Below are 20227 nucleotides of genomic sequence, written 5' to 3'. Positions count from 1 at the left end.
ACCATAATACAAAATGCTTCATAACCTTATGGTTATTAAAATATAAAATGCTTCATGAACTTATGGTGATTCAAGTTTCTTACATATCTAGGCCCCTGTTTTAAGGTACCAATCTTACATTCTGTGGCAGAAGGGTTAAATTATATGTATTTAAAAACACAGTTATCAATTTTTTTTGTTTTATTTTTGCGGTACGCGGGCCTCTCACTGTTGTGGCCTCTCCTGTTGCGGAGCACAGGCTCCGGATGCGCAGGCTCAGCGGCCATGGCTCATGGGCCCAGCCGCTCTGCGGCATGTGGGATCTTCCCGAACCAGGGCACGAACCCGTGTCCCCTGCATCGGCAGGCGGACTCTCAACCACTGAGCCACCAGGGAAGCCCAGTTATCAGTTTTTGATGTTAAAAAAATACTAAAGTAAAAACAAAAAGAACTGCTTATGGAAACTCTTTCATAAAGCTGCACTAAATAATATTATTTATTGTACTTATTAAGTAACATTATTAATCCAAATAAGGGGAGAAGTGTAATCCACATGAAGAAGGCAATTATAAACTTTCCAAATCTAATAAGGTATCAGAATAATGAACCTACTGGAAGTTATCTGAAAAGTATTCAAGCTTTGAAACTTTGACTGATGACTCAAAGATAACTGCATCAGCTTTTAGTTGGGATTTGTTGTCTATCCACCTTAATTCAAGTTATAAATAATGCCTCTAGAATGACCTAAATGCTTGTTTGAATAGAAAGAGATAAAATAATAATATGTCTTTAACAGTTGTGTCTGTGTATCATATTGCCTGCATATGGTATATTACAGATGACAGGGAGGAACACTACCTTGCCAGCCTCATGTCCTCTGAGTTCCTTATGTGCTATGCAACCCTCACTTATAGTTCCACAAGCAGAACTTAACTCTGCATATCACTTTACCTCGCTGGTAAATTCCTACCCATCTCCTATTCATTCTTTGAGAATCAATTCTGCCTTGAAAGTTTTTCTGATTCATTCTGGCCCCTACCTTGGGGTAGAGTTAAAAACATTCTCTATTCTTTCCACTGAGAATAATTTATACTTATTTCTAAAAAGCATGTAATATTGTTTTATAACTGTCCACGCCCCTACTTCTTGACTTGGAATTCGTAAATCACAGGGACAGTATCTCATTTTTCGTATCCTTCTGTGGTTAACATAGGAGTTGACATACAGTGACCTTTGAATAAATGTTTGCAGAATGAATGAGATCAGATAATATTCCACTGATTTAGTCTCCTATAAATCCACCATTTCCAGCTTGGAATCCTTTTTCTGAATTCAAATTTCTTATTTCTATAATTGTCAGTTATAAAACCTACCTAGATTTTCCAGATATAGCAAATTCAAATCCACTGCTTCAAAACAATTCATTCTCTTTGTTCAATGTTCTATCTACATCCTCTCTTTTCTCATGAAATTATAATGTACTCACAGTTGCTGAGGTTTAAAAATTTCAGGATCATCACAAAAGGGAACAGGCTACTTTCTTACCTGAAAGCCTTTAACAATTCCAGTATATTTATGGACTGACATTTCAATTTTTAGAGTAGCATTCAGTCCCTTTAGGGTCTATAGCAACCCTACCCGCAACCCCATAGAAACTAAACTCTTCGATTAGTTTCGTCATCCACACACTTCCCCGTTTCTGTGCCACCCTATTAATGCCACTGGACAGCTGTGAGAACCAAATAATAAACTGAGGAGAAGGGGCTCTGTAAACTACAAAATCCTCTACAAATATTAGTATTATCCTCCTCTATCATTTAAAACCCAACTGAAAGCATCTTCCTCTGTGAAGGCTTTTCAGATATGCTATCTGTAATGTCTCCTTCTGAACTCACACAGCATTGCCTGTGCCTCTTAGCACTGAGGCGTGTGAATGATCTATTCCATCAGATAAAAATGTTTTTAATAGTATAAGAAATTAAGCACATTTTAAATATTTATTTCATCTTTGAATTTTTCCTCTTATCATGTATTCTTAGGTTGACCACACATGTGAAAACGAGAAAGCTCTATGATAATTGGCTGAACTTCACCTATATTGTAAATTTTCTATAACAAAGTCTCTCGATTTTTGGTACAAATGAGAATCATATGTTAAAAAAACAGAGATAGATAAATATTTTTTAAGAAGTTTTACAGGTAATTCTGATGTACTTCAAATATTAAGAAGTATTCTATAGCATAGTTTGTTTTTTCTTTGTTTTTTTTGGTGGGGAGAGAGGTTAACTTTGACAATGCATTTAAATGACATTTCACTCTTTAATAATGAAGCTATTAATGCAGTTAGCAAATAAATAGGAAATAAAACAAAACCAAACCCTCTGATATAATGCTTTTTATCACGGGAATATGATCACTACATGGTCATACATCTAATGAGTGATGTGATAATGAATGTAATAAATGCATAAATATGTAAAAAAATTAAAATATATTATTTAATGGATGCCTCCTTATATATTTAAAAGTAACCCACATAAAGATTCAGTTAAATGGAGCTACCTAAAATGTAAGGTAGCTTTATCTTTCCTATCTTTGTACTCAAAGTTCTGTTAATACTTGAGGAGAAAAAGTAAAAGGATCTGTAGGATCTACTTTCATGTCTATGTAAGAATCATACGTAGAATTGTACTCACTTGCCAGTGGCCCATGAAAAACTTGCTTCAGAACTATTTTTAAAAACAGGTAATGGGTTTTTACTATTATTTTAAATAAACACTTTAAAAATTTGTCCTTAGGTTTCAAAAATGTCTCAGAATTCATTATTCCTTTTTACCTAAACACCAAACGTAAAAACTATGAACTATTTCTCTATGATGGTGAACAGGTATTAGCTATAGTTACAGAAAGTTCATTTGCAAATTAGTTAAGATTCTACATACAGGACTTAGAATAATGTTAAAAGGGCCAGGCTTATTTAATTATAAGAAAAGAGATAATAGCTTCTTATGGAAGCAGTTCCCATACTAAACTTTATGTAACACTAAATTTTTTTTCTCTTTTTTTCAGTTATTTTCATTTATGCATACTATTTGCACCATGTTGGGAGTTTGAGGTGGGGGGGGAGGGGAGGATATAATATATGGAGAATGCCTTAAAATCCTCCTTTTCTTCAATTACATGATCAAATACATTTTACCACAAGAGATTCAAGTTTCAGTGAACTGTCATTTAAATTTAATTTAAAATGAAGGGATAAATATATACTATTTACCTCATCTTTAATGATTTTCATGAAAGGAAATATGACTCTCACATTAGTTGCTGTTCTTAAAAGCTGGTAGCATTGATCTACAAAAACTTGTTTTGAAGGATTAGACTTTAGCTGAAGTTTACTCCATATGAAAATCAACTCCCTGTAAATGAGAAAAAAAGAGAAATATCAAAGATACGGTTTATTCAAATACAGACATTAGCTGTCTTTCCCTGATTCTGTAGTGCCCTGGCTGGGATGTATACAAAGTGGGTGTAAATGGATATTAAGTTAACTTCCAGGCTACTTCCACTACCTATTTGGGATTAATAGAAGCTAGGAGAAAAGGTGAGATTAGAAATTGCAATTTGCTGTATGGAATGCATTCTAATTATATGCCAACAAACCTAAGGCATCTCTAGTACTTGATCAAAACAAATTCTAATCTCAGTATACTAATATTAATGATATTGCTTAAAAAATTTAACTTTGACCTTTAATTAATACCCACTTGCAAATTTATAAATCAATGTTGTAGAATTTCTGCAAAGAATGGTTCATACTTTTCAATCTATTAAGATACCAAAAGTACTACAGATTAAAAGTGTAAGTATATTATAGTACTGATTCTGAAATTTTGTTTTATATCATCTACTCTTCCATTAAGATGTAGTATTTTAAACAGACAAGCTATGGACCATTTAAAGTATTTCACAGGTAGACTCTTTTCTAAAATATGGCCAAGGTTATTAGATGAACAAGGTAGGAGCAGTGGGTTTTGAGGCAAAGGAAATCATAAGATATAATTGTTACATTTGGATATCACATTTTAGCAAATTAGAATTCCTTGAAAAGTGTCATAAAAGTTACATAAAACATCATAATCTAAAATGTATTAAAATAATTGATGAAAATGTTTAAAAAAAAAAGTGATATACTGAGAATGTACTTTGAACCCAGCACATACAGCTATTAAATCTAAGGACAGCTTGACTACTATCATGAAGGTATGCATACTCTATTTACAGAGACAACACAGAACACAAAACAAAAAATGATGGCAAGCAACACAATAAGTAAAACCAAAATTCCTCTTCTATTTCACACAAGCTGTGTGGGTGTTCCTAAGCTTTCGTCCACCACTCACTTTTTTTTGGCACACATATTCCTTTGGAAAGCTCACCAGGTTTCACACCATGTTCCCAAATCTCTAGCTCTGACTTCTTTCCCACTTTCTGTAACTGGGTATTTCAACTTAGATTGGTTTCTATCACTTTAATCCATTTAGAACAAATCAAATTCCTGCAAAATTGATTACCTTTTCCTAGACCAATGACACTAAACATTTCTCTAACCTGTCTGGTTCTAACCTGCTTGTTTTTCATAGTCTTTATATTTTTATTATATTTTTGCCCACAGTTATATCATTCTTTCTCAATGCTACCACGTTAGGCCCTTTAATTTTCCATATGTACTTCTATAGGAGTTGCTAAACTGATCTGCTTCCAGCCTCCCAGATTATTTCATTTAGTACTTGTTCAATATCCCTTGTGGTGTTAAAAGCAACAGAAACATGGGCTTTGGTGTCAGAAGGATCAGGATTTGAATCCTGGGCATTCTCCTAAGTTGGTTTCCTCAGTGTCAGTTAATGTGCTTCATTTATTCTCACTTTTTGTTGTGCTGATTGCTCTACTTGGAAAATATTTATTTCTAAGATAAGCTTATCTTTCAGAGTCCATATCAAGTGCCTCTTCTTAATGCAAATTTTCATGAATACCCCAAACTTAAAGTGATAACTACTTCAGAACAGATCTTATCTCTCTTACTGGTTTAATGCCTTTCATATACTTCCTTGTTTATAAGTCCTGTTTCCCCAACTATTAATACATTGTAAATCTTCTCAATGACACATTATATAGTGGAGGTAGTGAAGAAGAACAGGAGATTGGGAATAAGAGACCTACATTTCAATAGGGCATTACATGCCAACTGAGATGGTACTCCCCAGTTCACACTGAACCACCATTTTCTAAGAATAGCCCGAATACACAGGGCTGGAACCTCAGTGGCCATGCCTAAGTGACCCTCCTCACTCTCCTTAAAATATTAATTCAGGAATGGGAAACTGACCCCAATTAAGTCAGTCAGAATCCCTGGAATGTTCTCAGCTCTAAACTATGAAGCCTGGGGACTGTTGGCATTCTTCTGGTCTGCAACAGGAAAGACTGAAGCCAAATGGCAGAACAGAGATACTTTTAAAAAAACCCAGCAATCTCAACGTCCCTGTTAGCAATTATCTTTGAGGACCACCTATAACCCTGCCCTTTTTGTGGCTCACGTCATACCCCAGTATACATTCAATAAATACTACCTTCTCCCTGAACTAGTTAGACATAGGATGTTATCACTTGGAAACTGACTAGTATAAATTCCAACTCCATTTTGTTACTAGCTGTGTGGCTTTTATCTCTTTTATCCACAGTTTTCTTATACATAAGAAGAATTAAGAGAGATAAGTGAAAACACCTAGGTGAAATGTCTGGTATATACTGATGTTTAATAAATTGCTCAGATAGTCTTCTTTGTGAAGATGAAAGGGAAAGTTTAATGAAGCTTATGTTTTCCTTTCCAAAAAAGGGTCCTTAAAAAAGAAACAACACAGCACTGATTTGGTGTACAAACACATTTCCCAGGTAGCTAACTGCTAATATAACCGCCAAGTTATCTAGTTGCAGAGAGACTATAACAAGGTCTATAGCCACCCTTACCACATAGATTTTTTTTCATACTATACCCATTTTATAGTAAGTAATGTTTAGTAGCAGAGACTGCCTGGGTTTGAATCATTATTTACTAGTTGAATGGTTTGGGCATATTATCTACCCCATAAGATTGCTGGAGTAAATGAGATAATGCATATATAAAGCATAGACTAATGGAAGCACTCAGCAAATATAAGCAGCTGCTATGATTATAATATTCTTATTATCGATGGTGAGAGAACTGGATTAGTAGCTTGCTTCATTGGCTTGAGACAGAGCAAAACTGGACTGTGATCAGGTTTTGTCCTCAGAGAGGGGAGATGAAGAGTAAGCTGAAGACCAAGATGAAACAGACAACACGGACCTTATAAGCTGGAAAGAATCCTGCTCTTGAAGTTACAGTGAAAATCAACTTTTTCGGACCCCAGCACTCAGAAATATAAAGGAGAGAGGTAGAAGAAATAAGAGGGCAGGCGATCAGAACTCAGCCTACTCAGAAGGAAGGACAAAGAAGCAGGCTAAAGATTCTTTTCAGTTAGGCAGCTGGGAGTCACACAGCCAGCTTCTATTCTTAGAAGGTGACTGTGGCCAGGAGCAGGAAAGATAGGCACTGTTCTATTTTTAAAGTTCTTCCCTAAAGAGTAGAAATTGGTCAGCCAAGAGAAGAAGAAAATAAAATGTTTTCCTGGTCCTTTTTGGTTTGTTTATACTTGATTCCAGTTTACTTATGAGTGTGTTAAAATGAAAACAATGGATATTCTGTTTAAATAGTTTAATATAGCCAAGGATAGAGAACATTCCTATCACCATAGGAAAAGATATACTATAACAGTAATGACTATATCCTGTTTCAAAATAACTACATACCAAGAAATGATAATACTTTGAAAACTATTTAGAAGTGTATGTCTTACCATTGTCTCCTGATCCTCCTCTCTATTTGTAATTTCAATTTACATGGTAAACTTCTGAATAAAAATTTGTATATTCTAAGAGTACAGTCCCATAGAAGACAAAATCCACTAGTTTCTAGACCCAGTTCTATTAATTAGCTATTTGACTCTATCTCTGAATCTGAAGATTTTAATCTATAAAATCTATAATATATTAAATAAGTTTATCTTTAAACCACCTTCAAGCTATTGTTTTAAGTATCTAAGAACTTAAAATTTGAAAGCATTTATTAAAAAATGTTTATAGCCCATATCATTTCATATTATGATGTTAGGCACATGAAACCTAGTTTTCTCTTAAGAATTAATGACATGTCAAAGTGGCAGGGTTTTTTTTCTTTTGTGTGTGTGTGTGTGTGTGTGTGTGTGTGTACTGGGGTAGGGGAGGCAGAAGTTATTAGAATCTTTTCTAATTATTATTCATGATTTCATCTAATAGCACTTAAGGGTTGGTACTAAAACTACTCTCAAACCACATTCTAAATTACATGATTGCTAGATAAATTTGACGCTTCATAATATTCTAATAATTTTTTTTTAAACATTTTGCTATTATTTGAGGATATTTCAAGAGGAACTCTTTTATTTATTTATTTATTTTTGGGCTGTGTTGTGTCTTCATTGCTGCGTGTGGGCTTTCTCTAGTTGTGGCGAGTGGGGGCTACTCTTTACTGTGGTGCGTGGACTTCTCATTGCAGTGGCTTCTCTTGTTGCAGAGCATGGGCTCTAGGTGTGCGGGCTTCAGTAGTTGTGGCTTGCAGGCTCTAGAGTGCAGGCTCAGTAGTTGTGGCGCACCGGCTTAGTTGCTCCGCATCATGTGGGATCTTCCCGGACCAGGGCTTGAACCCATGTCCCCTGCATTGGCAGGTGGATTCTTAACCACTGCGCCACCAGAGAAGCCCTCTGCTAATAATTTTTAACTGGTTTTAAAAATGCTTAGAAAAACTAATAGTCACATAATACCATTTATATTAGTGTCCCCAAAATGAGTTACTTAGGTATAAGTCTAGCAAAATATGTATAAGATCTACATGAGGAAAAAATCTAGCAAAATATGTATAAGATCTACATGAGGAAAACTACAAAACTCTGATGAATGAAATCAAAGGACTAAATAAATGGAGATATATTCCATGTTCATGGACAGGAGGGCTCAATATTGTCAAGTTATTAGTTTTTCTCAACTTAATCTACAGATTCAATCCCAATCTAAATCCCAGCAGGTTATTTTATGGATATGGACAAACTGTTTATGTGGAGAGACAAAAGACCCAGAATAGCTAATACAATACTGAAGAAGAACAAATTTGGAGGAATGATACTACCCGACTTCAGGACTTAATATAAACTAACATAATGAAGACAGAGTTGTACTGGTGAAAGAAGAGACATATAGATCAATGGAAGAGAACAGAGAGCTAGAAATAGACCCACATAAATATAGTCAACTGTTCTTTGACAAAGGAGCAAAGGCAATACAATGGAGCAAAGATAGTCTTTTCAAGAAATGGTGCTAGAACAACTAGACATCCACATTAAAAAAAAAAAAGAGTCTAAACACAGACCTTACACCCTTCACAAAAATTAACTAAAAATGGATCATGGTCTAAACAGAAAACACAGAACTACAAAACTCCTAGAAGATAACATAGGAGAATACCTAGATGACCTTGCGTATGTTGATGCCTTTTTAGATATAACACCAAAGACATGATCCATGAAAGAAATAATTGATAAGCTGGACTTCATTAAGATTGAAAACTTCTCTGTGAAAGACAATATCAAGAGAATTAAAAGACAAGCCGCAGACTGGGAGAAAATATTTGTAAAAGACTCATCCAATAAAGGACTGTTATCCATAATATACAAAGAACTCTTAAAACTCGACAATAAGAAAACAAACAACCCAATTAAAAAATGGGCCAAAGACCTTAACAGACACCTCACCAAAGAAGATATACAGATAGCAAATAAGCATATGAAAAGATGCTCCACATCATATGTCATCAGGGAAATGCAAATTAAAATGAGATACCACTACACACCTATAAGAATGGCCAAAATCTGGGACACGAATAACAAATGCTGGTGAGGATGTGGAGCAACAGGAAATCTCAAACACTGCTGGTGGAAATGAAAAATGGTACAGCCACTCTGGAAGACAGTTTGGCAGGTTCTTACAAAACTAAACATACTCTTACCATACGTTCCAGCAATCGTGCTCCTTGGTATTTACCCAAAGGAGGTGAAAATTTATGTCCACACATAAACCTGCACACAGATGTTTATAGCAGCTTTATTCATAACTGCCAAATCTTGGAGGCAACCAAGATGTCCTTTAGTAGATGATGGATAAATAAACTGTGGTACATCCAGGCAATGGAATATTATTCAGCACTAAAAAGAAATGAGCTATCAAGCTATGAAAAGATGCAGAGGAACCTTAAATGCATATTACTAAGTGAAAAAGGCCAATCTGAAAAGGCTACATACTGTATGATTCCAACTATATGATATTTTGGAAAAGGCAGAACTATGGGGATAGTAAAAAAAAAAAAAAAAATCAGTTGTTTCCAGAGGTGGTGGCAGGGGTGGGAGGGAGAGATGAATAGGCAGAGCACAGAGGATTTTTAGGGCATACTCTGTATGATATTATAGTGATGGATATATGTCATTATATATTTGTCCAAACCCATAGAAAATTAACACCAAGAGTGAACCCTAAAGGTAAACTGTGGACTCTGGGTAATTGTGTCAATGTAGGTTCATTCTTAGTAAAAAATGTGCCATTTGGTGAGTGATCTTGATAATGGGGGAGGAAATGCCTTTGTGGGGGCAGGGAATATATAGGGAATGCCTGTACCTCCCTCTCAATTTTGTTGTAAAACTTAAAACTGCTCCGAAAAATGAACTCTTAAAAAAATTTAAAAATAACACTCTAAATTTAATTTAAAACATAACTATTTTATTGTAACACATTCCTTAAATATCAACACTATCAATTACTGGTACATGATCATTTTCTTTTTTAATCCTTACGATAGGTCTTACAACCTATCGTTTTTTGCACAATAAATGTGGGGGAAAAAGTGGCTTAACATTTTCACATAACTTTAAAAAAATATATAAGGTGCAAATTCTGCTAACCAATTCTCCTTCTGTACCCCATCTCACCATTTCAATTTCTATATTAGGAACACTTACCAGATACAGTACATATCCCCATTCTGGAGCTGTGGAATAAGAAAGGATTCACAGAGTTGCAAGGCTAACATAGTCTTGCCTTCTTTTTCAGTGTTACAGATGATATCAATTCCACTCTTACAATCAGTTTTCAGTAAATGCTATAAGAGAAAAAGAAAAACCAGTTTGTATCATTAAAAATATCTAGAAAGATAGGTGTAATAAATGTTTAAATTAAGCATTCAGAAGAAATTAGATTTCTAGTTTTCTTCTACAAAGACAATGATGAGTTGTACAGAGATATTTTCATGTTTTCATAGTTTCACTATATAGAACCTACAGTTTACAATGACTACTTTTAATCTCAATGTCCACAGCTTGTCGGTATGTAGGGTCCATATTCGAAAAAGGTTCTTTCATCTTAAAAAAAAACCAAAATAACAAACATATGCATTTAATTTCTTACAATTTTATTTAAAATGCAAAATCATAATGCTTCTCGGTTTTTATTTAACCTCTGTCACACCAGAAGCTCACTCAACATGAATAATGCTTATCAACAAAAATTTTAATTTCATCATTTGTTAATATCAGACTCTAATTCAATATGAGCTTAAAGAATGGTGCCAAAGGGAACATCTAGATAATGTAATTTTAAAACCTTTGATATTACTGTAAAAGGAATTTAACAAGAATGGGCTACTTTTTTTTTTTTTGGTAATGTTAAAATGGTAATAGGCAAACATAATCTCAAACAATACCTCCCGGAATAGGTGATCTTCTACAGGTGACATAAACAGACATGTGAAGAGTGCTTGATGGAAGTACAAGTCTTTACTGATTTCTGGGTGATTTATACAACATTTAATGAGAGCCATTGCTTCAGGTATGCGTTCACAAGCAATTAGATATCTGGCACGTAGTTCAAAGAATAGTGGATTTTCAGAACTTAAATATTTGTTCACTATATTAAAAAGAAAACAGACTCTTATTACTCTCATGAAAAGACTGTCTCAAACTTTGTTCTTTGACACCTTAGCGCTAACATGTGGTATCTAATTAAATCAACTATTTAATTAAATAGTATTTTTCTTATTAGGAGTTTATTTGTGAAAGGAATGTTCAGTTAAATGATTGGAAAAATGGAAGTAAGAGACACCAAAACTGTGCCCAAGAAATATTTGCTGATTCTTTCTCAGTCTAAAAAGCAAAATTTAAAAAACAAAAAAAAACATGAAATATTCTTTTTTTGTGTTCACTAATGTTAAAATATGTTTCAAATTTCTTTCTAGTCTAAGATTACATACTTTATCTTCTTACTGACCAGTATTTTCATTCCTATAAGATTAAAAGGCTAAATTGTAATTTGTCATTAAACCATATTAATTCAGATTAATTATAGAGAAATGTAATCTGAATTAATGAAAAAGTTCAATCATAAAAGAAATATATTTTATTACTTTCAAACAAAAAAATTAAGTTACAAGTAGTGCCAAACAGGACTGCTTATTAATATATGCCCATGTGTCACTAAGGATAATTACTAATTAATACTTGCTTTTATACAATTTTAAAATATATAAAAACCTTTATCTATATAAGTTCATTTAGACCTAACAACAACCTCATGACAGGTATACTATTAATACTTGTTTTACAGATCACAAAACTGAGTCTCAGAGAGGTCAAATGACTTGCCCAAGGACAAAGAATTAATTAAATAAGTGGCAGAGCAGGAACTGGAACCCATATTTCATGATTTCAAATCCAAAAATCTTTTAATTAGTTATATATGTTTAATCAGTAGTTTCTGAAATGCCTATGAATAATGTTTTATTTGGGCTTCAACATTTGCCTTGCAATTCTGTTTACACTATAAGCTAAGCAGACAATGATTTTGTATAGTTGATGCAAAGATAAACTTCAGACTGATCTTTACTCTGATGATCACCAACTAGAGTACAGTCATCTACATTAATGAGGTTCTAGAGCAGCTTTTCCCAAAGTGAGGTATGCTAGTGTAAGTATAAAAGCAATATATATGAAAGGACTATATACATATTATAAACTGTATATATTGAGGCCATCAGCCCTCACACCAACAAGCAACAGGTTTGTTCTAGCTCCTACTGAAAGGAGCCTAAAAGCTACCCTAAAACCCCAAACTCTCCTCCCCTGTTCTCATTCCCTATGATTCTGTCTTTGCCTAGCTCCTGTCCCCTCTGGCCACATTCTCCAGTTTCCTCAGAGATTCCTTCAAGGCTGTCACCCTTGCCTTCCCTATATTTGATGGTTCATACTTTTCCTCAATGAGCCAACTCTTCCTCCTCTGATCTAACTACTGCCTCCCTCTTCAGTTTTTTTCTTTTCTTTTTATTTCTTTCCAAGACCCTCACATCAAGTGCTACTCTCCTTTGTATCCTTTATATTTATACCACACCATTGTCACATATACCTTAGCTCTTTCCTTCTAGTCTTGTCCTACCTCCCATCTCATTCCACCACTGCTTCTCCTGGTCTTATCTCTTTTTTCATCTTCTCTAACATCTCTTCTAGTCCTCTACACTTGTATCTGGGGTCAGCTTGCTCTTAAGCCCTAGAATCATAGCCCCTTCTCCATTCAGTTCTACTCACAACCCACCCCACTCCTTTACCTGGGACAAATGGAAAGATCCTAACCTGCACAGGCAATTGGTGGTGTGAAACGTCTTCTCACCAGACCAATATCTGAATGGTTCCAGCTGGCAGGTCTTGTCTTTCCCTTTGGTCATGTTATAACTGCACTCCATAGGCTCTCTCCATGCTCTCAAATGTGTCCACACTTGTGCTTATTCACTACTGCTGAGCTTACATTCTATGTTTTGGTGACCCAAATGTTCTGGGGCTCAGGAATAATATGGCAAATTTTTTTTAAAAAGAATTAACTAGAAATAGTTGACAGAGCTTCCTGCCTTCAAAAGCAGATTTTGGCTCACAGGAACCACTGTGTATCTAGGTTGGAGAGGAAGTGATGTCCAAAAGGTATGCAGGTGGTAAGGGGATGAAACAAAACTTAACTTCTATTAATGAATGAAGTTCGGGAAATACTGCTCTAGAGTATTTGGAATCGAAATTTACTTATTAGTCACTCATTCAGTTATGCATTCATCATGTGGTCATTCATTCAGTAAACAAATATTTATACTGAGCACTGGCTAGGTGTAGGATATATGGTAGTGTATATCAAAACAAAAGCTGAAGGAGTTCCATCCTTCACAGAGTTTCCTGTATAAGGGAGATTCCATGTGCTTAAGGAGGGTGTTTTTTTGTTTGTTTGTTTTAAAGGGTGTTCCTACTTAAATAGATTTTAAAAAACATAAGTGAAAACAAACTCTGTAAAAAGCATGGGGATACTAAATATGTTAACACTCTGAATTCCCATTTTAATAGGAAATTACTAGAAATAATTGTACCTAATCTTATGTCAAGTCACTCTTGGGCTGGGTTAATGTAACAAATTAGACACACTTCATGTGAAAATACATTACTCTTATTCAGTATTATAAAATAAAGAAAAATCACTATTACTGCTCTAGTTAGAAAATGAAGTTGTATTTGCTTCTCACAAATGTTGGTTTAGAGTTTGAGTCTCCTGAAGTACCTATCTCCTGAGATGCTGGCTGGGCTTTTAGAACAGCTTGCAACACTGGATCTTCCCATGGGCCACCATCTCTAATGATTCGAGTCACCAGTTCCAGATTCACATTTCCATATCTGCGGAGGTGATTCTGGCATTCCTAGGAGAGAAAAATCATTTTGGCTTTGTGAATTTAAAGGGGTTAAAAACTAAACTTGATCATCATTGTCAATAAAATGACTGATGGTCAGTGAGGCAGCTGTTAAACTACAGAAGAGAAAGGGTTGCTTTAGTAACCTAATTAGGGTGTCAAAACCCCATTAGTACACAAATAGGCTTTAATGCCAAAGGTTACACAGTTTGTACATAATTGGACTTAGAAAATCCCAATGTAACAGGGATGAAGTGTAACCTAAGGGAAAAACATATGGGATGCATCATTTCTAGGAAAAGAACCAGGCTGCAAAAACCTAATGGAAAAACTTACAGGATGCATCATTCCTAGGAAAAGAACCAGGTTGCAAAAATGTAAAACGTGTACGTTCAGTCATGTGAGAGTTCATAAAGTCTCTGTTAACAATGGCAGGCCTAACAATAAGAAGGTAATAGAGAGGTCCCTGTCCAATGCAGATTCTGGTTGGCAGGTAGATACAGGTCTCTGTCACTGATCCCAAATGTAGAATCTTAGGTGTAGCAGAAGGCTGGAAGATGGAAATTCTATTCCACTTTGTTGTGTAAGTAGATTTATAGTCTTGGGATGAGAAATGACAGGCTGAAGGAATGAATCCAGGCTATAATACGAAGACTTTGCATTAGGTTTAAGATAAAGATACTATTGATAAGTTGGGCATTAACTGATAATTTGTCTATGCATTTTGGAGGACTTTTTTAAAAAAGATATTTGAAATGTTTTTAGAGAATCTGGTATCTCAGACTTGTGATTAAAATACGAAATATGTAACAAGTTTGTGAACAATGTTTAATATTTAGGAGAACTTGGTTTACTGAATTTATAAATTTATTAGATTTACAAGATTTAATCATTTGATTATGATGCTTTGATTCATTATATACTTTGTTAGGTATTTTTTTAAATGTTTCATGGAATTTAATTTGATAATTTAAAAAGATTAACTGAAGGCCTAGTGAAGGTATGGATAGATTTATTTTTTAATGCATAAATTGAGCTTAAGGCCTTAAGAAAAAACTAGATATTGAAATTGGCAATGCTAAAAACTGGAATAAACTGCACATCAATTAAAATACAAGCAACTGTCAGGATTTCTTTCTGTGCTAAAAAAATCCCTCAGACATGAAAAACCTAGTAACAGTTATAAAGCGAAGCTTCAGGATAAAACCATATATATTTACAAATTTTATTTATCAGATGGATCATTAGGCTACATATTCAAAGTGGCAGTGAACACTTTGCTTTTATTAAATTGTCATGCTCTTTCATCGTTTCAACTTTCCAAAGTGATATCTATATGCCACTTTTCATTCATTGTTAAAATACATGCAAGAGGTTTTGTTTTGTAAGAGAACAAGGCAGTAGAAGGAATCAAGTTTCAAGATGAAGAATCATTCAAAGAAGCCAAAGGATCATTAAGTCAAAACATGAAAGTAAGTATCTTCTAAAAGTTACTTAGGGAATTCCCAAATTAAAATGAGCAAGCAAGCAAACAAAAACCCTATAGCCAAATGGGCAAGTTACTTAACCTCTCTGCTCCTTCAGTTAACTCCTCTATAAAACGGATACTAAAAACACCTACTTCATAGGATTGTTGTGAGGATTAAATAATACACAGTATTGAAAAGTGCTTAGGACAATGCATAAGTACTTAATGTTAGCTATTTTTTTCTACTTTTTAAGATTCTGAATAAATATTTTATTTTAGGACACCCAACTTCCTTAGCATAAAATTAATTTCTACATTTCCATGTGTCAGCGTATTACAGCACTCATAAAAATATGGTATAAAGTTATTGATCAGCCATGATTTTTTAACACATGGAACATAGTAATGATCTGTGGCAATGACTTCATGGTTAAAAATAACCATCGATTTCAAACCTCAAGGTAAACAAACTCCTAAATTACTCTAGACATACATATTGCTGCCCATACAAATTAAACTACCGTAAGCTGGCTTTTGGTCCAGTCAAAGCATAAGAAATAAGGTGAGCTGGATGCCAGCCCATGAATCACTGATTAGGCTTTAGCTCTGCTGCTGAGCTCTTGGACAATCTTTCTTTCTAGCTGTGTTAGGATAGGTGAGGCACCAATCATACAGCCATTAGTGCTGTGGGACCCAGAACTGGACTTGGGCCTAAAGTCAAGATATGGTGAAATAGGTCTATTGCTAATTTCTTAAACTTGGCTGAAAATAAGAAACACTTGGAGGTCCTGTTAAAAAATGATTCCCAGACCCCAATTCAAACCTACTGAATCAAGGTTTCTAGGAGAAAACCCTGATAATCTGTATATTTAACAATCCCTACCCCACAGTCAACTCTGGCATACTTTTTGATTGTATTGGGTTGGCCAAAAAGTTCCTTCGGTTTTAAAGTAAAAATAAGACAAATTTTTCATTTTCACCAAGAACTTTACCATTTTGTTCCACTACCTTCTGCCATTTTTCAGGCAACTTCATAATTCCATCTTGCCAAAACTTTTTATCTTTTTGAGCAAAGAACTGTTCCAGGTGCCTTTTATAGTCTTCCATGGAATTGAAATTTTTTCCATTAAGAGAATTTTGTAAAGACCGAAATAAATGGAAATCCGAAGGTGCAATGCCTGGTGATTACATCGGATGAATCAGAACTTCCCAGCCACTGTAACAGTTTTTGCCTGGTCATCAAAGAAACATGCAGTCTTGCATTAACCTGATGGAAGATTATGTGTTTCTGTTGACTTTCTGGATGCTTTCTGTCGAGTGCTGCTTTCAGTTGGTCTAACTGGTAGCAGTACTTATTGGAATTAATCGTTTGGTTTTCCAGAAGGAGCTCATAATAGAAGACTCCCTTCCAATCCCACCATATACACAACATCACCTTCTTTGGATGAAGACCGGCCTTTGGTTTGGTTGATGCTGGTTCATTTCACTTGCCCCACAATCTCTTCTGTTCCACATTATTGTATAGTATCCACTTTTCATCGCCCGTCACAATTTGTTTTAAAAACAGAACATTTTAATTACGTTTAAGTAGAGAATCGTATGTTGAAATACGGTCAAGAAGGGTTTTTTTGCTTAACTTATGTGGAACCCAAACATCAAAGTGATGAACATAACCAAGCTGGTGCAAATGATCTTCAACACTTGATTTGGATATTTTGAGTATGTTGGCTATCTCCCGCGTGGTATAACGTTGATTGTTTTCAATTAATGTCTCAATTTGATCGCTATCAACTTCAACTGGCCTACCTGACCACGGAGCATCATCCAGCGAGAAATTGCCAGCACAAAACTTCACAAACCACTTTTGACACATTTGATCAGTCACAGCACCTTCTCCATACACTGCACAAATTTTTTTTTCACGTTTCAGTTGCATTTTTACCTCTCTTGAAATAATAAAGCATAATATGCCAAAAATGTTGCTTTTTTCTTCCATCTTCAATATTAAAATGGCTATACAGAAATTCACCAATTTTGATAAGTTTTTTTTTTTTTAACACACGATGATATGACAGCTGTCAGAATACAATCTAACAAAATTGTTCCAAATGAAGTTAAAGACAACTAAGCACTACTAGCTACTAGAGCTATCTTACAGAAAAAACTGAATGAACTTTTTGGCAAACCCAATCCCTTCTACATTTGGAGTGTACTTTCATAAATGTTTATACTGTAAATTATATACCTGTACTCCTACCAATCCTTCTATTAAAGATTAGTAAATTAGCTTAAATTCATCTTTCTAATATAAAAATTATAAATGAAAGTTTTGTTTTTTGTGTGCGTGCACTCGTTGAGTCAAGTGCACCATATTTTGGAGGCCACTTCTATGGGGAAATAACTTTGGATAGGAAATAGAGATGAAAGAAAGATTTCACTTTTGTCTACTTAAAAAGACACAGGATGAAAGAAAAGTTTCTAAGTATCTTCTGGCTTATTTTTCCTTAAATAGTATGGTGGCTTTTTTGGATGATATTCAATTTAAAAGCCTCCCAAGCGAAAAGGAAACACTTAAATCACTACAGAATTTACAACTTATCTTTTCTAGAGTATATTCAATTGTGTTTTTTTAGAATGTTTACTTAATTAAATTTGGACCTGTGTATTAACCTCATCCTTTATTTACCTACTGCACTGTGCTAAATACAATTTCCTCAGAAACTTACATTCAATCTTGTGTTTTTGCCAAAGGCAGAGAGAAAACATAACTACCTCACTCTTCTTTTAGAATCCATTTAGTTCCAGAAGATGTTTCTTCCCTGCACCTGCTGCCACTTTAGAGTTGGCCACCACAACATGTCTGTGAAGCTGCAGGTCAGTGTTCTGGCCATCGCACAAACTTGATCTGAACCCTTTCGCTTATCATAGGATAAAGGTTCTTAATGCCCCGACTTCGTATTTAAGGACCTCTGGATTTACGTACCTACTCACTCACCTATTATTGCACATCATGACTCCTTTTCTCCAGCCTGGTCTCTTCCATGTCTCCCAAACTTATCTTGTCCTTTCTTGTCTATGCCTTTTCTCATATCATTCTCTTTCTCTTACAACTTTTGGTAAACCTATCTAAATCCTTTCTTAACTATTTTTCCACAGAGAAGCCTCCACTAGCCACCTCAATCCATAATAATTCTTTCTCCTGCAGTACTGAAAATCTGTACCACTCCACTCTTCTGGTACTCATAATATAGGAGGAAGGCCTTGCATTACTAATTAGGTGTTGCCATCTTACTTCCTAGGTAGTTAAAAGCTTCTTCAAACAGTCAGAAAAGGAAAGGTATATCAGAGAAGACGTATTTGCAATAATAAATAACTTTTTAAATCAAAATAGGAATTTATAGAAATCTGTGTAAGTAGAAGCACTATGGAATATCTGTCTTATTTTGAATGAAATGCAGATTCCAGAAGAAAAGTATAAAATACCACATGTCAAATTCATTCATAAGCAAGCTACTGCAGCAAATCAAAGCAAAAATACAAAAGGTATTCAATGTGGTTAATTTATAAAAGCAAAGCCTTAAAATACAGTAAAATCTTTATAATACTTTGAAATGAGAATGATCATGATATCTTTTATTATTATATTTTCATCGGTTATCTTATGGCAAAGCACTTTAAAAGTGGTAAAATTCAAAGATGTTATGCAGTTTTCATTTACAAAAAGACAGTTCTCACAAATTTGCTGTTCATTTCTGTGATAAGTTCCTAAGAAGTATTTACCTATGTTTTTGAAAACATAAACATTCTGAGTTTGCTCATATAAAGAGAATAGTATACAGTGAAAAAGTTACTGCTTTGTAAAAGAAAGTTCTTAAGGAGAAAATCATTTAAAATGGATGTTTGGACGTATTTACATCATTACGTGATTGTTGTTGCCCAAAATCGGTATCACCTATAATGCTTGTATCTATGCCATTAAAAAACTTAAACTAGAATTTTCTGTTTAAAACAATCCTTCAATAAGAACCTGCTGTATAAAAAAAAATAAATAAAATTCTAAAAAAAAAATTCTTCATTTGGAGCATTTAAATGAGTTATTTTGTTTAAAAAATGGTTGCTATTCAAGAAAACAATGATTGATTTCAGAAACAATAGAAATTCAGCAGTCAAACTGCTACAAAAAATTGCAAATTTGCAAAAAGTTGCAAAATTGCAACTTTTTTATTAAAAAAATTATAAATTTGGTGGAACGCATTTAAAACTGAGTATCAACATTTAGAAAAAAAAATTTTTCCATTTGGATCTACCAAAGGTATCTTTTTCACCTACGACAACTATTAAAACCAAGTATCAAAGCAAACTGAACTTAAAAAATCAGACTTTGAAGTACTATGTGAACTGTTAAAAATTTTTCAAAAATAAAAGCACATTCAGTCATACTGATGTCATTAAAGTCTCACACTGTTAAAATATTTTACTATGTATTTTTGTGTTTTATAATGTATTATAATATTAGTGCACGTACATAAATAACAAATATACATATATTGGGGATATGTGCTCAAACTTAAAGAAAAAATCTCGATGAGTATTATATCAGAAGTCTGGGGATTCTTGGTTTTAGGTATTATTTGTTTTTATGTTTGTGTTTGGAATCAAATATAAAACTCATCTGCTTCTATTGATCCTAATGTCACGGCAGTTTTCTTCAACATCTCCTGATCTGCTTCTTCCTTGCCATTTCTATAATTTGCACTCTAGTTGATGCCTTCATCTGCTATCATTCAGGTAACCAAACTAAAGTTTCTTCTTCTTCCCTCTCCCGGATAAGGTGGTCTTGAAAAGGCTTTAAAATGTTAAGA

General features: G+C 34.3%; 1 protein-coding gene across 3 annotated transcripts in view; it reads right to left on the bottom strand.

Annotated features, from left to right (window-relative positions):
• Window positions 1-20227, bottom strand: part of ZNF654 (zinc finger protein 654) — a 93880-nt gene that overhangs the window by 5884 nt on the left and 67769 nt on the right. For all 3 annotated transcript variants that reach the window (XM_029214094.1, XM_029214093.1, XM_029214095.1), the window contains 4 exons: window positions 13771-13906; window positions 10892-11094; window positions 10152-10291; window positions 3254-3395 (listed from right to left, as the gene is read on the bottom strand). In XM_029214094.1, coding sequence (XP_029069927.1) covers window positions 3254-3395; window positions 10152-10291; window positions 10892-11094; window positions 13771-13906 — 621 coding nt within the window. The remainder of the gene's footprint in view (window positions 1-3253; window positions 3396-10151; window positions 10292-10891; window positions 11095-13770; window positions 13907-20227) is intronic.

Source organism: Monodon monoceros, unplaced genomic scaffold (genome assembly GCF_005190385.1).
Source record: "Monodon monoceros isolate NGI ecotype Baffin Bay Population unplaced genomic scaffold, NGI_Narwhal_1 Super_Scaffold_11, whole genome shotgun sequence".
Taxonomy (NCBI): Eukaryota; Metazoa; Chordata; class Mammalia; order Artiodactyla; family Monodontidae; genus Monodon; species Monodon monoceros.
This window is presented reverse-complemented; position numbering and strand designations above follow the sequence as displayed.